The 22,141-nt window shown below is 42.2% G+C and overlaps 1 protein-coding gene across 5 annotated transcripts in view; it reads right to left on the reverse strand.

Moving 5' to 3' along the window:
- The window catches only part of ATE1 (arginyltransferase 1), a 144,572-nt gene that overhangs the window by 83,102 nt on the left and 39,329 nt on the right, over window positions 1–22,141 (reverse strand). For all 5 annotated transcript variants that reach the window (XM_029932709.1, XM_029932708.1, XM_029932711.1 and 2 more), the window contains one exon: window positions 20,382–20,414. In XM_029932709.1, the coding sequence (XP_029788569.1) occupies window positions 20,382–20,414 (33 nt within the window). The remainder of the gene's footprint in view (window positions 1–20,381; window positions 20,415–22,141) is intronic.

Raw genomic sequence — 22,141 nt, forward strand, 5'->3', positions numbered from 1 at the left:
ACAGGACAAGAGACGCTAAGAGTATTACAAACGTAAGAAATAACCAAACTGGAAGAGGATGGGAGGGGAAAGGTGCTGATCTCTGTAACCTCTGAAGTCTGTAAGAAGGAAGGCAAAAGGAAATCTGCACACAAGCACCATATTCTACATGATAAAGTTGTTTTCCATGAGACTCGGCTGACAATTCTGACACTGATACACATGTCTACTGTAGATTAATGGAGGTGATAGGAACCAAGTTTCTCAGCTGGAGTGGTAATTTACAGATAAGCAAAGGGAAGAGACCAGAATGATCCATGGGGTAATGGATCAGAATTGGCGACATGAGTAACAACTCACATTTAGCTTCATACAGACAAGACTGTTACATACAGAAATATTTGTAGATCTGTATATACCATAGATATGTTCATACAAGGGTTAGTATGCACACATATATTTCTTTACTCTGCCAGATGAGAAGGCCTACAGAAAGGACACCCTAGCACACCTCGCACCCAGATCTTGGCTTCTCCATTCCATAGGAAAAGGAATAAGGCTCTCTGGAAAAATGACCAATTCCAGAACTGGGACAGGAAGAGTTTACTTTAAGATGAGCCTCCTTCATCGTGTAGTGCCAAAAAGTAAGAAAGTACTTGAAAAATAAAAAGAAGCATGCACTGATGGAGTTACATCAAAGAGGTACAAAAGCTGACTGAAAAAGCTCCCGAGGCTAACGGGACAGGTGAGCGAGGTCTACAACAGCAAATGAGACAAGTGACTAAGGTGCCAGCACTGTCTGTGATTTCTGAGCCTTCGGTTGCTGTGGCTAAAATGTTGTTCTGACAATAAATACATCTTTAAACTTTTAAGAACTTCCACCAATAATAGTAATAAATGATGTCAAACCCCAGTTTTAGCATTCACTATCCCATATACCTTTCCTCTTTAAAAAGACATTATTATTTCCCTGGAAACAGATAAAGCTTAGAGAGTAGAACAGGCAACAAACAGAAGCGTTAAGGTAAAAAAAAAACAAACAAACAAAAAAAAAAAAACAAAGGACATATACCTGTTAAAACTACAACACCTGAACTGACACCCATATTCTAAATTGCTAATGGACTCGAAGTCAAATCACCTGTCTCAGAAGCTAGGTGGCTCCAAATATGTAATAAGAAATACTCTACTTCCTATACATCACTGAATTTTATGAAAACCATCTCTTAGATGTAAGTCAGCCCTGAGGCTCTTAAGAACGAAGCTCCCTGTCTTTAAAAACAATCGTGGAGGAGAACAACCACAGTGACACGGACACAGAGACAAGCTGTTGGTTCGTGGCACATGAGGCAGGGAGCCTGTCAGATGTCAGGAGGCCTCACGTCAAATGCTAATTGGATGACTTTAAATGAACCTAAATTCTTCCATAATTTTAGCTTAGTGCATCACTCCAGGACTCATTAGATCCAATGTGTGCATTCATTCATTAAAACACGTGTTTATTGAAGACATTAATATGTATGGACTTAATAGGCATGTTCTCAGTAAGTAAATAACCAAAAGACCATGTTAACCCTAAATATAATTCATTCCTGCTTGTTGTACAAACTTGAAATCTTTTTCCAAACTGCAATTAACTTCTGAGTTTCCAATTTTACTCATTTCAATCATTCCTGGGACCTTCCATTTAATAACCTGCTTCCATTTACTTCACTCGGTTGTTCTCCCGAGTCCCCTCTGGACCAACGTGCCCTACCACCGGCATTCTTCCCGTGTCTCAGTGAGCGTGGAGGCCAAGAGTCTTCCCTCTGTAAAACCCTTCTCTATGGATACGGGTACGGGCAGCCTTATAATTACTGAGGAAAGAATGTCATAGAACAATGTACTGTGACCCCCCCCATCACAAAGAAATAAGAAATTTAGCAGTCAGTTAAATAATGCAATGATCATGAAACCATGGAGTTATAAACTGACTCACAAACTATCTTCTTAGCCCCTACGTCAATGATATTTTCATGCTATTATAAGATAATCAGCTAATCAGCTAATTAATCATTTAAATATCCTCACTTTCTAATCTCCCTAGGATACCCAAGTCCGTAAACAAGGCAATATAAAAAACAAAGTATTTCAATGCACGGTTTTCAACTACTTTTGTAAAGCCTGTTTTGCTGTATTCTTTTTCTTTCTGACATGTTTTCTGACAATTAAAATATGAATGATTTCCTTTTCTCCCTTGTGGGAGCTTCACTGACCTAATTTTTGAAGAAAAAAAAAAGCAGATTTGATAAATGGAAAACAATCTAAGTAAAGGCAGATAAGAAGCCATTTCCCAAAAAGTACATCTGGTTGTTTCCGCACTACTGATTAATAATGATTTGCTATTCCCCAAATGGTAACTCAATCAATACTTCCAAGTTTTTCAACAGGTTAAGTGGCAGCTGCGGAAAATGGGCTGATGGTGAACCTGAATTATTGATTCCCTGGGCCCTCCGTGAAGATGGGGCAGCCAGAACCCCTAGATCACTCACTTCTGGCTGGGAAATCTGGAAAAAATTCTGGGCCGGGCACCCAGGTGGCTCAGTCGGTTAAGCATCTGACTTGGGCTCAGGAGTCCCAGCTGGGTAAGCTCGAGCCCTGCTTCAGGTGAGCCCCGCTTTTCTCTCTCTCTCTCTCTCTCTCCCTCCGGCTCTCCCGCGCTCGCTCGCGTTCTCTCTCTCTCTCTCTCTCTCTCTCTCTCTCTCTCTCTCTCTCTCAAATTCTGGGCCTACCATGTGTCCAATGGCATAAACAGAACTGATTTAACTAAGATTCTTTATGTTTGTCTCGAAACACGACACATTTGCTGAATCAGGTTTACCCTCCCACCTGACATAAAACCACCAGTTGAAGGCTTTGCTCAAATGCGATCCCTTAGCTCAGATTATTTAACACTAAAACATGGAAAGGACACAGAAATCTGAGGGATAGAGTAAGGCGATAAAAACCGAAAGAGCAGTGAGTCAACCTGTGAAACGAGACCTCAGAACTCCTGGTTATGTCTCCCCGGGCATTCAGCAACTCCCGGAAACCAGACTCATGGGTTTATCACGCCACACGTCTCCATATGCTATATTTGGACACCTGTTGGTGTTTGAGTAGCAACCAGAAATTATCTTTATTGCAAATACATGTATTTTCAGCGAACGTGGACTTGTCACCGTCAGCCCGACCAGGCCGGAAAGATCCGCATCTTACAACAGCCCCTTCACGTAATTCTCCAAGGCGCTCAGTCCCCCAGCATCAGAGAGGCTCTCCAAGCCAGTGACCATTCCTGAGAATCCTATTTCAATACTTGGGACTGTGACATTTGGTCAGCCTCTTACTTAAAGCCTATTAACTGTTAGCACTCTTCAACTGCTACTTAAAAACACAGAAGGCGATACAATTACAGATTGTAATTATGCAGGAAAATACACGCTATTTGAGAAGCAACAGAGGTGCAACGACACGGGTACCACGTAAATCAACAGCTCTCAAACTTCTTGGTCTCAAAATCCCACGAACTTAGAAATCTAACTGAAGACCAAGAGATTGTGCTTTTTGGAGACAAGGAGTTAGGAGAGATTTACTGTACTAGGTACTAAAACTGGTATTTTTAAAAATATGTACTTGTTATTTGCTTTAAAATGCCAATGAATCCAGTACATGTTAACATTGTTTTAAAAAACTACTATATTTTCCCAAAAATATTAGTGAGAAAAATGGCCCTGATTTACATTTCTGGAAATCTCTTTAAAGTCTGGCTTGGCAGAGGAGAGCTGAATCTCGTGTCTGCTTCTGCATTTGCTGTCATCACACAGCCTCTGGAAAACATCCCCATATACTCCTAAGAGAATGAGAAAATACATAGGAGAAAAACACTAATAAAACATAATTCTGACTTCAAGGACCCCTTGCGAAGGCTGCAGGGACAACCAGGGACCACAGGACACTTCTGAGAAGCACTCACAAAAATGAATCCTTAAAATCTATATGGAGCAGGGAAGGCTATAAACTGTAAGCTACAAACAAAGAGGGAGGAGGGTTGAGTGACTTGAGTCCAGGATTCAGATTCAAGGTATGTGGATTTGAGCCCTAACTCCACGGTACACTTTCTGGCTACTTTACTCTAGCAAGGCCATAACTGCTTTTAAAACCACCCATTTCTGCGACTGTTTTAGAGTGGGCTCCGCGTCCAACACTAGCTTGAACTCACGACCCTGAGATCAAGAGGTGCATTTCTACTGGCTAAGCCAGCCAGGCGCCCCTGTGTTTCTGCACTTTAAAAACAAGAATCCTATGACTGCTCACCCTCAAAGGGCACTGTGGAAAACAAATGATAATGTAATAATAAAAGCACCCTGCAGACTCTGAGCAAACTTGGATTGGTTTTGCTTTGAGTTCTAAGGGGTCCGAATGGCACATCCCAAAAGATTATGTCAGTGAAACTACATCAGTAGCTCATTTAACAGCAGTTACTTAAAACTAATAGCAGCGATCTTTAATTTCATCATAAATAAGTTAGGGATGTGATTAATAACAATATTTCACAGTTTATCTTTCTCATGCCTACAGTTTGCACAGTACTACTTTTTTTAAAAAAATTTTTTTACATTTATTTTTGAGAGAGAGAGAGAGAGAGAGAGAGAGAGAGAGAGAGAGAGCGAGCGAGCGAGCATGAGCAGGGAAGGGGTAGAGAGAGGAGACACAGGATCTAAAGCAGGCTCCAGGCTCTGGGCAAGTGTTCAGCACAGAGCCTGATGCAGGGCTCGAACCCACAAACCATGAGATCATGACCTGAGCCAAAGTCAGAGGCTTAACCGACTGAGCCACCCAGGTGCCCCTGCACAGTTCTGCATATGTGAAAGAATAACAAAGTTATTTTTCAGAAGTTCCTCCATTTCAAGTATTTAGCTGATAACAAGAAAAAAATATAATAAAGCTCACCACTAGCTATAGAAAAGAAAAAACCGTCTTAAACACTGGGGAAGAATGGCAAGGTTTACGGACAAATGAGCTATGCAGTACGGTACCAAAGGCTCTAGAAATGACATCAATATTAATAGGCCAATTCAGGCTTCTAGTTAACCGGCTCCCCAAATGGGTATATTTACTCTGATGAAGCGCACCTGTCTCCTGACTCACCTGCCTCCACACACCGCCCTTAGGCTTTAAACAAACACCATCACAACTCAAAGGAACAAAGGGGCGGTCATTCGTCAGGCACTGGAGGCAGCATCTGCTGAGGAGACTTAATCACGGCTTCAAAGACAGCGACCATGAAAGGCTTCACAGGCTTGGGGACAACAGAACTGTCCTCCCAGGCCGTCCCCAAGTGCCTCTCCCCAATCACCCCTGTTCACATAAAAATCTACAATCAGACAACATGTGTCCTGAATTGTTTTTTTAAACTATGGAGGCCCCTGGAAGTAATTATTTTAAGTACCTGATTAAAAGTCTACATTGTTTAAAAATTATTCTTCCAGTTGCTTTGCCTTGTTAACTATTTCATGAAACACTGCTCTGAGTTCAGATTCATTTTAAAAATAAAAACCCAAAGACATGCTGAGCCACTATATCAGAATCTACCTGGTTTCTTAAAAAGAAAACCCAAAACTAAAATTTGAAAATTGGAATAATATGGTCTATAATTAAGAAATGAAGAAAAATGAACTTAAGTTGGAAAACACAAATAGGAATACTCTTGGTTACTACAAATCACAGTTTTGTGTAAGTGATTTAAAAACCAAAAGTAACTGGGATCCCTGGGTGGCTCAGTTGGTTGAGCATCTGACTTCGGCTCAGGTCAAGATCTCAGTTTGTGGGTTCAAGGCCCATGTCAGGCTTTGTGCTGACAGCTCAGAGCCTGGAGCCTGTTTTGGATTCTGTGTCTCCCTCTCTTTCTGCCCCTCCCCATTGATGCTCTGTCTCTCTCTCTCTCTCTCTCTCAAAAAATAAATAAACATTAAAAAAATTTAAAAACCAAACATAATCAATTCCTAATTTGTTGGCAATCAGTACACTAAAGATGGCCACCCAATTAAACACACACATTTTTCACTACCTATATTGCAATTCAAAGACAATTACATTTAAATGATGCTGATTAAAAAGGTGCATGTAAAAATATTTTGTTTTTCTATTTTTCTTTTTTAATTTTTTAATGTTTATTTTTTTTAGACAGACAGAGACAGAGCAGGGGAGGGGCAGGGAGAGAGGGAGACACAATCTGAAGCAGGCTCCAGGCTCTGAGCTGTCAGCACAGAACCTGAAGCAGAGTCTTATCCCATGAAGTGCTAGATCATGAGCTGAAGGTGGACACTGAACAGACTGAGCCACCCAAATGCCCCATTCCATTTTTCTTGAGAGAAAGTGAATGCGAGAAGCGGAGAGGGAGAAAGGGAGGGACAGAGGAAGAAGGAGGGACAAGGGGAGATGGGGAGGGGGGAAAGGGAGGGGGGAGAGGGAGGGGGGAGAGGGAGGGGGGGGGAGAGAGGAAGAGAGAGAGGGAGGGGAAGAAAAGGGAGAGAAAAGGAGGGAGAGAGCAGGAGAGAGAGCATCCCAAGCAGGCTCCATGCTCAGCACAGAGCCTGATGTGGGGTTCACTGAACCCCACCACCAGATCATGACCTGAGCCAAAATCAAGAGTTGGAAGCTTAACTGACTGAGCCACCCAGGTGTCCCCCGGTATTCTGTTTTAAGCAACATTTTTCTCAACTCATAAAGAGAGCATATAAAAGTTAATTTTACTAATATAAATGACATAATTTTTATAGCCTTAAGCTGAGGAAGAATTCCTTTGATGTTCCTAGTCGCACAGTTCTCTCAAGTTCTATACGGTACTTTATACTGGGCAAGCCTCCAGATGCCTCAAAGTCATCAGAATCCCTGAGTTAATAAAGATTATCTGGTAGTTAGAAAGGAACAAACTATACCAACTGTCTCAATTTCTGTTGATAATCTCAATAAACTACTAAATAAGAATCTAACTTAAAAGTGTTAATCGGCTCCTACTGAATTAAGACCATGACACTGACATGGAGACCATCTCTGTTCACGTCCAAACTGGGAGAACCCAATTAAACAGACCTTGAAAGTGAAAGAAGCTAATTACAGTGTGCTCATATGAGGGACTTTTATGTAGTAGTGAAAACTATTCTGAGACTTTTTAATAACATTATAAACATTTCTCCAAGTAAAAACTTAATATAAAGTGGCATGTATGATCCCAACCAGATGAAAACTTCCCTTCTCAATACACGTATGTATAACCCACACACAAACTTATAAAGACGGGAGAAAACATTGAGTGCTGTCACCACAGGGTTCATGGAAGGATACTTGTCTTAGTCTTCTCCACTTTCCATATTTTTTAATGAAAACGCATTAATGTATAGTCAAGAGTTTTAAAAACCAAGGCTGAAGAACCATTAGTAAGTGTTAAAAAAAAAAAAAATCAGGTGGTGGCTGAATTCTGTTAGAGGCCAAAGAAATTATGGGCGTTCTTTAAGTGCAGTTCTGGGCTTGATTTTCTATGGATGGAGTTATTTCACAATCTGGTTGGGACACAGGTTAACCTGTAGGTTTCCGCCCAGTGGAACAAACCACCCAAAAGGTTAGTTTAATGCCCTGTAAGTCAGGAATCAGTTGTTTTTGTCTAATTTAGCAATCTCTTCTCAATCTCATTAAATTGTGTATGTGCATATATGGCGTCTGCATATCAGTATCTGTATTTTCACAAGGGCTCCGTGCACCAGTTTTAATATGCTACTGGTTCTTGCACTCATTAATGACTCAAATAAAATGTAATGGGTCATGTGTTCATGCTGTATTTGCATAAAGATCACCATTTTACCTTTCTGAAAATTTTAATAATTTTGGCAGTCAGCCACTGAGAAGCTCAAGTGAACTCACATGGTGGAGCTGAGAAGTGCAGAAGCGGGGCGCCTGGGTGGCTCAGTTGGTTAAGCACCCGACTTTGGCTCAGTTCATGATCTCGCGGTTCATGGGTTCGAGTCCCACGTCACGTTCTGTGCTGACAGCTCAGAGCCGGGAGCCTGTTTCAGATTCTGTGTCTCCCTCTCGCTCTCTGCCCCTCCCCCACTCATGCTCCATCTCTCTTGGCCTCAAAAATAAAAGTATTAAAAAAAAAGAAAAAAGAAAGAAAGAAAGAAGTGCAGAAGGGGCCTCACAGGCTGTGAAGCCTCGTCTCTTCTGGACTCTGAAAGACGTTACCACGAAGGAACAGAGCTTCAACTTTGCTGTATTTCTCTTTTTCTCCCCCTCTTCAAAGTTTGTGGTTTTGTTTTTGTTTCTGGGTCTCCTATGACCAGTGAGCTACTCCCCTGAGCGGCAGTAATAGTTGGATTCGGTTTCTGGTCTGTTGGATGGATGGATGTAGATCTATTCTCTGTTGAAGGAGAAGAGACAGAAACTCTGATTTGCCAGTTTGTGTCTGTGTACTTGTGAGTGCGATCAATTAAGGAGAACAGCTCGTTGAGATCTGATCCCATGAACTTGTGTTTTCTTATGGCCTGTAGTGCAAGGTGCGGAACTGAAGCTCAGGCTCCACGTTTGTGAATTTGTGACTCAGGAAAGTCTTGATTTCTTATCGTACATGACAGATTCTCCTTCCTTCACCCAGTATTAATGCCTCATACCACCCCGTCTCCTCATTAGAGGAGCTCTGCTAAACTGATTTATAGATATACGTAAACATTTACATAAATCAAATATTCTCCGAATCCACAGAAAATAAATTCCTTACAGAAACTGCTAGCTCAGGAATATTTTTGAGATAAATCAAACTGGCTTAGTAATTTGGGTTTCAGAAAGAAAAAAGGCAGGTCTTCTAAGATTTATTGGTATTAAGTATAATACATGTATTGTTTTTAAAATAATCTTCAGAGTTTGTTTCCTAATGAAGAGAGTAGTCCAGACTTCCAAAACTCTCTGGTTTATGAATCAAAAGAGTTCACATCATTCCTACATAATGCTCATAATTTGAAATTTTAAATTTGTGTTCAACTGAATTCAACTGATTCCAACATGTAAAAATACTTTATAACTGTGGTACAATATATACAACGTTCACCATTTAGAGTACAATTCAGCAGCACCAGGTGTACATTCACACTCTTGTCCCCCGTCACCGTCGCTGTCATCATCCCAAACTGAAACCCCATATCCAAGACACAGCGATACCCACCGCCCCCACAGCCCCCTCCCCAGACCCTGGGAACCTCTGTTCTGCTCTCTGCCTCGATGAACTTGCCTACTCTAGGTACGTAAGGGAAGTGGAATCACAGAGTATTTGCCTTTTTCTGAGTGGCTTATTCCACTTAGCATAATATCCTGAAGGCCCATCCATGTTGTAGCCTGGGTCAGAATCTCCTTTTTTAAGGCTGAATAGGGGGAGCCTGGTGGCTCAGTTGGTTGAGCATCTGACTTCAGCTCAGGTCATGATCTCGCAGTTTGTAGGTTTGAGCCCCATGTTGGGCTCCGTGCTGACAGTTCTGTGCTGGAGCCTGCTTTGGATTCTGTGTCTCCCCTTCTCTCTGTCCCTCCCCTGCTCATGCTCTGTCTGTTTCTTGATAATAAATAGATGTTAAAAAAAGAAAACCTTAAAGCTGAAGAATATTCCATGTTATGCACACACCACATTTTGTTTATTGCTTCATCGGTCCCTGACACTTGGGTTGCTTCTACCTTCTGGCTCCTGGGAATAACACCTCTATAAACACTGATTTGTAATATCTGTTTGAGTCCCTATTTTTAATGTTTTGTGCACATACCTAGAAAAGAAAATTGCTGGATCATGTGGTAAACCGATTTTTAATTTTTTAAGGCACTGCCTCTAGTTTCCCAGGAGGCTGCACCACTGTACGTGCCTACCCGGGGTGCACAGGGGTTTCCGTTCTCCCACCCACGCCAGCCTTGACTGTCTGCTGCACTGCTGGTAAGAGCAATCCAATGGGTGTGCAGGTGGGATCTTACTGTGGTTTTAATTTGCAGTTCCCTAAAGATTAGTAATGTTGAGCCAATGACAGACATTTTTATGTATTAGGTTTTGTGGTGGCTTAAAGAGAACTTCTAAGATTCTTATAGAATTTTAAAATGTAAACTAATAGGGCCGCCTGGGTGGCTCAGTCAGTGAAGTGTCTGACTTCAGCTCAGGTCATGATCTCACAGTTCAGGGGTGCGAGCCCCGCGTCGGGCTCTGTGCTGCCAGCTCAGAGCCTGGAGCCGGCTTCGGATTCTGCGTCTCCCTTTCTCTCTCTGCCCCTCCCTCATTCATATGCACTCTTTCTCTCTCTCTCAAAAATTAATAAAATAAAAACATTAAAATAATTTTTAATGTGGATTAATATAAATCAACAAATTTAACAGACAACCTTTGGATAACTAAGCAGTTTCTAAGTAAGAATGAATACTAAGATAATGAGCATGATATTTATAAACTTGTCCTGTTTGATTTATACACACAACAGAATGACTAGATCTTTGGGTCATGTCATTAAACATGATCATCTTTGCTATTACGAGAAGATGCAAAAAGGATGCATAAGAAATCTGTGATGTTTGCTTTTATGTACTTTCCCAGTCTGCTAATATGCTTATAAATGACAGATTTCTCAGTGACCCACCTCCCAGTTTTGAGAACCTAAAGCTATTACTTTAGTAAAAGATATAATTCATATGTTCAGTTGAGACTATATTAAAAGCAAAGTGAAGAGAGAAACACACTTGGGTATTTAAGATAACACGATAACTTGTTTTATAGAAGAAAGTGAGAATTAATTGTTCTAGGTGTCAACTTGCTCCAGAATACGAACCACAAGTGAAAGACAAAGCTGGAGGGGCGACAAGTTGGAAGTTCAGTGAAATGCACTGCATTCGCCTCATTTCTAACATCTGAGTCTGAAAAGCAGCTATGGTCGACCCTCGAACAACACAGGAGCTGGGACACCAACACAGCCCAGCACAGGTGAAAACTCACAAATCACCTCAGACTCTCCCAAACTTAACTACTAGTAGCCTACTAACAACAGGAAGTCTAACTGATAACAGAAACAGTCAATTATGTTATATGTATTAGATACTGTGTTCTTATAATAAAGTCACCCAGAAAAAAGAAAATGTTACTAATAAGACCATAAGAAAGAGAAATACATTCACAGTACTACACTGTAAAAAAAAGTCCGTGTATTAATGGATCCACACAGTTCAAACCTGTGTAGTTCTAGAGTTACCTGTATAAAATATGTTAAAATGTTGGCTAAGTTCACTCAGTTTGAGAGAGCCCCTTATGTGAGACGCCCTTAACCTACAGGCGATGGAGGGGCTTGTCCAACGTCACAAGACCCATTTACGGGAATGAGAAGGATGGAAACCTGGAATTCTCAACTTTCAGTTCAGTGTTTTTCTCACTGGCCACTGCTTCTGTGGGGTCCTGTGTCAAAACATGATCATATTTTAACATGTTCTAGTCAGTGTAATGAATTGAGGTATTTTCAGCAAATTTCTGCCAAAGGATGAATCAAGAAATATATTTCTCAGTGACATAATTCTTGGGAAGTGAAATGCTTCAAAGCAAGCAAAACAGCTTACCCTAACATTTATAACTTAAAACTAGACGTACCGTAATGACAAAAATTCGAAATTTACACAGCTTAAATCACTGAGGGATGATTTATAGTAAATGTTTTTAACAAGTGTGACAGGAATAAGAAAGGAATTTATTTTTGCATTTTTACCACAGCACACATAAAAATTAAGATGTTAATATGTTAACGGTTTCCTTTACTTTCACATTTCCTTATATATTTAAATCCTAGCTATCCAACAAAAACACGTAGTGAGACACCACAAAATGCTTACAAGGTAAAATAAGAGAACCCCAAACTTCACAATTCTACAAATGAGTCCGTATTTATTAAACTCTACCACGAACATCTCAGACCCAAGGGCCACCATCTTAATGAAGGGCCTTCCTCAACACCGGTTCAGTCTGAGACGCCTCCTTCTCCAGGCCTTCTCCCAGAGGGGACAGGCATCCCCCAGTGACAACCCAAACTGATATTTTTATTTAGACGTGAATGACTGCAAACATCAAACAAGACTCGCATCCCCATGGAAACTAATCCACCCCAGGATTTTCCATTCGAACATTTTCTGAAGCATTCATGCGCACTTAATGGGTAATGGAAGCTATTAGGCAGATGACCCTAATTTCGAACACAGTTGAAAGATCCTCGGCGTAATGACAAAATCCACTACTTGCTAAAGGAAGACTGATCTGGCAAAACAGTATCGTGAATGGACTTCGATTTTAAGATGCCTAAACGGGTCTAAATCCCATGCCAGAAAAATCTTCAACGAGGAAATTTATGGCATTTTTCTATCTAATGTCTGGTTTTCTAATTCTGGTATGCTTTTACTCTCAGAATAGATTTTGATATATATATATTTTTTTAATCATAGGAGATGGGTTTCCCTAAAAAGACTTCTAGATAATATACATAATTTCACTATAAAATAATGTAAAGTTTCAAATAACACTGGCTCAACTACCATGTGATGTCCAGAAACAAGTTGTAAGCGTGTCTACTCAACGACACTTACTGAGTGCCCATGTGAGTCAGGGAGCACTGTCCTGACTGCCACATGGAAGATGTCCAAGCACTACCTACCGAAGCTGAGAGAGGGCAAAAAGGAGGGTCTTGAGTTCAACACAGTCTTTGTCAGTGGCCTCACCAGCGTCCCGCCCCAGCCACAACTGCCCAACAGCCTCCCGACTTGACCCAACGGGAGGGCAACCAAGTGACGACCCCAGTGAACCGGGGGATCTGGCTCCAGAATTCTAACTGGTGCTTCTGCCCAGCACCACTCACCTTGATTCTACAGTATGTGGGACTCAGCCTGAAAATGGCACGACTCTTTCCCAACCCACAGAACTAGGAGAAAAACACTTGCACCTCACTGTTGGTCAGTGGACCAAGCCACAGCCTAGCTTTCCTTTTCTCATTATTCAGTACCAAGAGCAGCCTGACGACCATTCTCTGAGATCTAGCCCCCGTTCAGACACCTCTGCCTGCCCTGGTCCTGGCCCTAAACCACAGCTGGTGCTCCGAGACACCACGCCAGACAGCAAGGGAAAGCTCTCCCCAGGTCCCCAGCTCAGCCCTCTTCGGAGCCCTCTCTCCACAGCTCTCCAGTTCAGGCCGGCTCTCTGGATAGCTCAGCATCCCCCTTGTTTGGTACAACTGTTTTAACTCCCTTTCCCAAGTTCAGGGGCTCAACCTTCTCCACCTCAGCCTCCACTACTAGCTCTAAAAACTCCCTTCATTGCTAGAGGACCCAGTTTGGGGAACAGCCATTCACTCTTCCAAATTCTGGCCACTGGAGAGATCCTGACATCTACCAGAGCCACCCTTAGTAATAATAATTCACTTGCTGACACACTGAAGAGATGGTTAGGTTCTCTTGGTCTTTTTTTTTCTTGACAGCACAATGAATGCTACCAGCCGGTGATCTGGCAGATCTCCTCCCCCCACCCCCCAGCTACCTACAACCTTGCAATCAATGCACATCCACACACCTCTACACACTCAACTGTCCACATCATCCCAGTTTACCACAGAGCTCCAAGTGAGAAGGAAAGGAGCTCTCAACTTCAAAAAAAGCTTGGGGGCAGGGGAACGCCTGGGTGGCCAAGCTGGGTGAGCGTCTGACTTCGACTCAGGTCACGAGCTCAGGTTGGTGAGTTTGAGCCCCGCATCAGGCTCTGTGCTGACAGCTCAGAGCCTGGAGCCTGCTTCGGATTCTATGTCTCCCTCCCTCTTGCTCTCTACCACTCCCCCACTTGCACTCTGGGTGTGTCTCTCTCAAAAATAAACAGGAAAAAAAAAAACCTTGTAAAGATGGTCTTATAAACAATCAAAAAATACTAATGGCTACATTTAAAATTGAGAGTATTTAACTACATAGTTAATATTTAAATATTCATTAAACTACATCTATTCCAATACAGAATACTATCTTGCTGAATACTCAAAGTGTGCACTCGTCTACACCAACTAGGGACACAGTAAAGCAGCAAGATGTCATGCTGAATCAGATCTTTTCTACATATTTTATAAAACTAAAAGATAAAGAAATGATATCTGCCTTTTCTCCCCCAGCTTTATTGACACATGACAAAATTCACCCATTTTAAGTGTAGAATTCTGTGTAGAATTCTGTAGAATTTTTAGTAAATTTATAGAATTGTGGCGCCATCACCACAATCCAACTTGGGATCTCTATCACCCCCCAAAATTCCTGTGAGCCCCCTTTGCAGCCAGTCCTCCAGTCCTACCTCTAACCCCATGGATATGCTTTCTGACTCTCTAAATTTCCCTTTTTTGGGTAATTGATTTAAATGGAAACACGTAATGTGCAGACTCCTGGGTCTGTCTTCTTCCACCTGGCATAAGGACTTTAAGGTTCCCCCATGTGGTAGCCTGGCTCAGAATTTGTGCCTATTATTGCTGAACGGTGTTCCACTGGATGGATGGACATTTATCCATTCACCATTTCATGGACATCTGATTTGTTTCCAGCTTTGGGCCATTATTATGCATAATGCTACTATGAACTTTCACATCCAAACTATATTTTCATTTTGCTTGGGTATATTCCTGTATTTTGGGGTCATATAGTATCTCTAACTTTTAATATTTTGAGGAAATGTGAAGCCACAGCTACACCATTTTAACAACCGTGCCACAATGGGTAAGGCTGCCAATTTTGCCACACCTTACTAAACTCCTGTTAGCTGTCTTCTGATCACAGCCGCTCTAGGGTTTGTGGTGGTATCTCACTGTGGTTTTAATGTGCCTTCCCCGATGGAGGGGGAGCATCTTTTCATACGCTTATTAACTATTTGTATGCTTTTTCTGGTGAAATATATAATCAAGTCTTTTGCCTATTTTTTCAAATGCTTCTTTAATATGAGAGTGAGGGAGAGTCGCAGGAAAAGAGAGAATCCCAAGCAGGGCCCGCAGGGTCAGCACAGAGCTGATGTGGTGCTCAATCCCACATGACCTGAGCCAAAATCCACAGTCAGATGCTTAACCGCCTGAGCCACACAGGTACTGCTGCCCATTTTTTGACTACACTGTTTATCTTATTATTGAACTATGAGTTCTTTCTGTTATTGAATCTAAGTTAATTCCATTTTTTAAATGTTTATATTTGAAAGAAAGAGAGACAGAGCATGAGTGCAGGAAGAAGCAGAGAGAGAGGGAGACACAGATTCTGAAGCAGCTCCATGCTTTGAGCTGTCAGTACAGAGCCCGACGCGGGGCCTGAACCCACGAACCGTGAGCTCATGACCTGAGCCAAAGCCAGACGCTTAACCAACTGAGCCATCCAGGTGCCCCAATTCTTTTTTGATCAGAGATTTCAATCCTTTTCAATTACTGAGATTTGTATAATGGTACAAATTTGTATAACGGCATGGATTATAATCCATAAGACATAATCGTCTCATCTTAATGAAGGTTCCCTGTGTATCTGAACAAACATGTAGTTTGTCACTGAGGGTACAGTGTTCAACAGGGCTTCATGCCTACATATGACCCCCAGCTCCACCCACGCTTTGCACAGCGCAGATACGGAACAGGTCAGCCCAGCAGAGCTCTGGTCCAGGTCATTTCTGTTTAGTGTCACCAACAGGGCAGGATTTCAGTGCACACCTTGCTACTTGTTTTCTGTTCATCTCACTTGTTCTTTGTTCACTTTTCCTTCCTTTTCTGCTTTTCATGAGACTGAAAACCTGTTCTCATGGCAATTATCTCCACTGCTGGCTTGTCAACTGTGTCTCCTTGTTTCCAAGGCTGCTCTAAGGCAGCAGTCCTCAGCAGGGAGCCAGTGCACCCTCCGGGACACTTGGCAAGGTCTGGAGACATTTTGTTTCAACTCGGGGGGAGGGTGCTGCTGGCACCCACCAGGTAGAAGCCAGAGATGCTGCTAAGCAGGACATAATGTACAAGCGAACGCCCACGAAGAAGACTTAACCCATCCAAAATGCCAACAGTGCCAAGCTTGAGAAATCGTGCTCTTGGGCTTACAAAATACATCACCTTATCACCATCTTCCTTCAAATATTACATCACTTCAGGTGGTAGAAGAATCTTACGGCATCACCACGGGGCAGGGGGGGATGGGTGAGCAGATGATGGGGACAAAGGGGAGACTTGTGATGAGCACCGAGTGACATGTAAACTGCTGAATCACTGTATTGAATGCCTGAAACGTGCATTAACTAATTGGAATTAAAATAAAAACTTTTTTATAAAGAATACTACAGCAGTATTATTCCATTTTCTCCTTTCTGTCTCGTTACTGTTGCCACAAACCACCAGCCCTGATGTTGGGCTCAACCAATCTACCTCTCTGGGCTCAACTTCCCTGAGAACAAAACTGGGAACATCCACATCACAGACACTCCGTGAGAATTACAACAGTGTAACCCAGGAGCTCTGCACGGTACCATCCACTACATGTGCCGACATCTCGTTAAGTTATTATGATACCTGTTGAACGAAGATCTCAACCGACAAGAAATCCAAGAACAGAAAGACACATCTAAACACACACCTACAGCACACGGGGTGAAACGCCCGACAGACCCCTCTTCCCGCAGCTCTCTGCCTCCAACAGGCCGACGAGACTGCGCCCTACCGCCTGGCTGGCAAACTCGGATCCGGAATTTCAAGAACCTTTCAGCCTCTGATATACAATCCCCTTTACTTACCTACATTTAATTGAAGACATCTGTAGGTGGTGCCACACAGAATGTAACTCAGACTTAGAAAGGTCAATAAAAAGGTCTGTAAGGGAGCGGTCCGATGGAAACCCAGCAGGGGGCACACGTCAGCGGCCACAGAGCCACGTGAAATTAGGAATATAATGGAAATATGTTGCCTGACTTGACGAGGTGATAAAAGCTCTTTTCCCATAAAGTCTAATGAGCTCTATTAGTCTTCAGCTTACAGGAATGTAAAAGGGTCAGCCCCACAGAGGGAAGTACCCGACTCTCCACACATGGCCCCATTCAAATGACAGCAGATCAAATTACTGATGTAATTACTATGACCTGACAATTTCGGTAGATTCATGTGGCAGTTAACTGTTTAGGACTTACAACAAAGGGCCATGGTTCATTCATCGTAGTTCTGTGCACAACATGAAGTTTAAAGTCTCCTTCATTTTCAACTGCAGGTCTTATGTACTTTACAATCTCCACCAGAATTATTATTCTTTTCATCAGAATTACGGAAGGTCTTTGGGTAGTTACCATACATGTAATTTGCCTTCTTCAGCTCAAACATAAGCTCAGTGGCAAAGTTAAGCATTTAGGACGCCTAACACTCTCCTACTTTGGCTTGCTTTGGCTCTCAGGCTCTGTGTAGGGGCAAAGGAACAGAATCCTGAGCTCAGTGCGGTTGGAAATTTGGGGGTAGCAGCCGCTAACTATGCCATCGGGCAGCCCCCGTGAAACTTCAGGCTAGAAAAATTTCAACAGAAAGCCCTCAAAGTATTTCCCACACATTTCAAGCAAAAAAACCACACTGGTCACCTCTAATTTTGATTTTTTTTTCCCTTTCCCATGTGCATAAGCTCAGGAAGAAAATATTTGGTACAACTCTAGGTGTACAATTGGTAAACTGCAAGCCCTCTCTATCCCTGAGAGCATCCACAGAGGGAAAAGACAAGGATCCTGATCTTAAGCAGCTACAATCTTGCCAGGAAGACCTTTCACCATATTGAAACATAAGTATTAGACCTTGCATGTTTTTAGCTGACTCCAGCCAAACTGCGGATCCAAAGCCTGCTGCTTGCGGCCTCAGCCCTGCCTTGCTTATTCATTCATCCATCCGTCCAACAAATACTCATGCAGTGCCTCCCATGGACTAGGTACTATACTAAAATTAGAAACATAAGGAAGCAAGAAAAACAGGATCCTCTTTCACTGGACTGGCTTTCATGTCTTCATTTGAGAGAAGTCTGTACGTAGGTCTATTCAGAAGTCTCTCTGCCACTGTTTAGTAATACTGCCCCAGCGCAGGGGACATCACGCCCCAGCTTCCGTATTCACTCCACGCCCAGGTAAAGCCAGTCCAGCCTAAACGCCTTCTGCTCAAAACCATTCTTCCTGGTTTACTCCCCAGAAGCTCTTGCTGAAATCAGGAGTGCAGCCTTAAACCTCACCGGCATGATCTCTTCACCTGAGCTCCTGCAATTTCCTCACCGGCCTCCTCTGCCCCCGAGACTAGACCCTGTTTGCGCATCAGTCAGGAGACTTCCCTGGTGCACCGCCCAAACACTGACTACAAGAGCCACCACTAAAAACCTACCGAGGCATCTCTTCCTCCCACTGTGGCTCCTTCATGGAAAAGCAAAGGGTAAAACAATTTAACATGTTGTGTGTCTTCTTCCTAACTAATTTCTGTATGCTTAAATTATTTTTCAATTGAGATCTGCATTATAATTTTGCATCCTACCTCTGCCTCAACTTCGCAGAAGCACCTTACCCTGTTTTGTTCATCAGCAGGTACTCATGACCCTGTAGATGCATAATCCCATTTAAAAGCTGGAGAATGTTCTATCGACAACGCGGCTGGCTGTACCAAGATTTACTTGACCTTCTCCTGCTCCACGTTTAGTCTGTTTATAAACTTTTCACCACAGCACTGTAAGAAACGTTTATGCAAGGTCTGTCCCCATCTTTATTTCTCTGGCAGCGATGCTGAGACAAGAATAGTCCAGGCGCACAGCTGCAAGGTGTGAATTCGTAGGTCTCCATGGAGATGATCAAACCGACGTCCGCGAAGGGCGGAGTTTACAACCTCCATCCCAACCGCCTTCTTAGCGCAGGGGGCAGCGCGTCAGTCTCCTGACAACACCCATCCCATTGCACTTTCCCAAGCAGGCATTTAAAAAAAAAGGTATCTTGATAGGTAAAAAACCATTTCTCACTGCTGTTTTAAACTACATTTCTTTGATTATTTACAAGGTTAAACTTCTAAAACATTTGTTACCATTTGTATTTCACATAAACTATCTCACATAAAATACAACCAAAATTTATGCAAATGAAAATAGTTCACTTATATTAAGTATAATAACCTTTACATCACACTTTCCCCAGACCGCCTTTGAACTATACGTGTTTTCACAAAGAAAATTTAGGATTTTTAACAGAAGCAATTCTTTTTCCATCCTTTCCTCCGTGGTACTTTCCATTCTGCTATGCTTAAAAAATGCTTCATCAACTAAAGAGTAGATTGTATAATTTATACTGTCTTCAAGTTTCTTAAGGTTTGGCTTTTTAATATTTGCACTAAATTTTACTTAAAATTCTACGTGACAGGCATTGTGCCCAGTGCTTGCCATACACGGTTTCATTCTTAATAACCATAAAGTCTTACCATTTCCATTTTTAGATTAACCAAAACATGAGCCGACTTACTCGTGGGCCACCCAAGCCTCCACGACTCCCCAACCTGGGGCCGTTCCTCCTCGACCCTGGATATTCAGAAAATATAACCACGCCGGGCCGGTGCTCCGGCCTGGCCAGTGTCCCCTGGCGGTCACCACACTGGTCTCCAGAGAGAACACACCGGTGTTTAAGAGAAGCTCAGGAACAGTAAGTGCCTTACTCTTCCCGTATCAAGTTGGTGGTTTGAAATAATGCTCTCAAACCAACAGAAACTTCCCTCGTGATGGGACCCCAGACACGACCCCTCTAGTGTCTTTTCACACCAGCACAGTTAAGACAAAGTAAAACTAGGGGCACTTGGATGGCTCAGTAGGTTAAGCATCTGACTTAAGCTTAGGTCATGATCTCAGGGTTCATGAGTTCAAACCCTGCATCTGGCTCTATGCTGACAGCTCAGAGCCTGGAGCCTGTTTCAGATTCTTCTCTCCCTCTCTCTCTGCCTCTCCCCAGCTCACAGTCTGTCAGTTTCTCTCTCTCAAAAATAAACAAACATTTTAAAAAATTAAAAAAAAAAAAAGAGTAAGCTTAGTTACGAAGGAAGCTGATAACAAAAGGTTCTTTACAATGAAAGACTGATTTCAGTTTACTCAAAAAAGAAAAGGTACTTAAAAAGAAGCAATGACCTGTGATAAAGGTGAGCAGTTCTGTAACTTACTGGCATTCTTCTAAAAAAGTCAGTATTCATCTTATCACTATTATTGAAGAATACGGGTTAAAACAAAATGATCTCCTCTAAATGATCAAGTTACCTGCCAAGTGCCTAACAAAACATACCAACAGTGATTTCCAATTAGCAATCCTAGCAGTAAGAGGGGGGTGAATAAACGCTTACCTCCAAAGGTGAGCTGCACAGGAATCTGGTGAACTGCAGAGTCACATGTGAACAGAATCAGTGTCATCCAATCAATGGGCAGCAGAAGACAACAAAAAAGGATAAATTATTATTACATATTTTTTCAATAACCGCATCTAAACTCAACCATCAAGTCTATAAAATTTATGTCTTTGATATATTGTATAATTCATCCGCAGGGAGAGAAATGTTCAATCTAGCCCACAGTTAGTACTGAGCTATCTGAATTAGTTTAAATGAGCATTTTTTAAAAATCTGTACAAAAAACAAATTAAAACACAACAAATTCATCCTAAAAGCTTTCATTTTTTAAAGTTTCATCTCACAACCCTTCCAAGGGAGAAATGAGTAACCTTCCTGACGATGAATGCCACTAGCAAAATCAAGTAGAGGACAAGAGAAGGAAAGACAGAAACTAAAGGGGAACCAAGAAAAGAAATAAAACATCAAGACCAGGACAGGAGGCTGGGGGAGCAAGAGGGAATGATGGGGAGTCGCCCCCTCGCCGGGTGCCTGGCTGCAGGGATGCCCCGCCCTGTTCTGCCTTCCCCTCTCTTTGCAGCCCACGTGCACAGGTCTCCAGCACACCGGGAGGCCCAGAGAATTCCAGCTCAAACGTTAACCATGCTAAGTGTGATGCATATGCTGGTCCTCAGCATTTAAATAAAGAAACACAAATTTTGGAGATGGGGGGGAGCATGGACAGACCACAAAGCCAACTGCAGGTCAGCTCAGAAATGAGGACTGTCACACAACTTCATACATATTCATGATGATAATCCGTAATGTTTTTTAGATATTATTTATAAAATCAACATTCCAAATCCTTGGAGAGTTACTTGAGAGTTACTGTAATAATAAAATGCCCAAGTAGTACAAACTCTTGATCTTTCTAAATGGAAAATAACCACAATAAAATGCAACAGCGGGCCGGTTTCCAAGCACTCTTGAACTTCCTCTCCACAACAAAGCGAGCGAGTACTCACAGGGAATACAGATAATTTGATTCTCTTTTAAAGACACACACTGAAATATTTCTCAGTGAAATTACATGATGTCTGGGATTTCCTTCAAACCCAAGGGGGTCGGGAGGGAACTATCACAGGGAAGCGTATAGATAAAACAAGACCAGCCATTACAGTAGACCGGTGAGGACAGCAGATGGATAAATGCAGGTTCATTATACGACTCTTACTTTGTGAATATTTCCATTTTTCTACAATAAAGTTTAAAAAAGTACTATCAGACACTTCCTCCCCGCAAAACTAAAGCAAATCTGTTTGTAAAATGTTACTAGTACACACCAAAGCCAGGTAATTAGCTAGTTTCATCTAGGTCCTAGGTGACAAGGTGTATTTGAGTATTTTCTTCATTTAAACATTAATATGCAATTATATTGACTGTTAAGAGAACTTTCTGAAAGTGCAAGATATATGAAAACTTTTTTTTTTTTTTTGGAGTAAGCTCTATGCCCAATGTGGGGCTTGAACTCATGACCCCAAGATCAAAGTCACATACTCTACTAACTGAGCTGCCCAGGAGCCCCTAAGATATGCCAAAAGTCTAAGTTTTCATAATGTTGGTATGAAGCAAATTAATGCTTTTGAAATTTGAAGTGCAACCTTGTAGTCTTGGAATCTCTTCACAGCGCCCCCCCCACCACCGCCGACAAGGGATAGCCCCTCCCACCCTTCCTCCCAGGAGTAAACCATGGTACCTGAAAGGCCAGCTAGTAGCAA

This window comes from Suricata suricatta, chromosome 2 (genome assembly GCF_006229205.1).
Source record: "Suricata suricatta isolate VVHF042 chromosome 2, meerkat_22Aug2017_6uvM2_HiC, whole genome shotgun sequence".
NCBI classification, from domain to species: Eukaryota; Metazoa; Chordata; class Mammalia; order Carnivora; family Herpestidae; genus Suricata; species Suricata suricatta.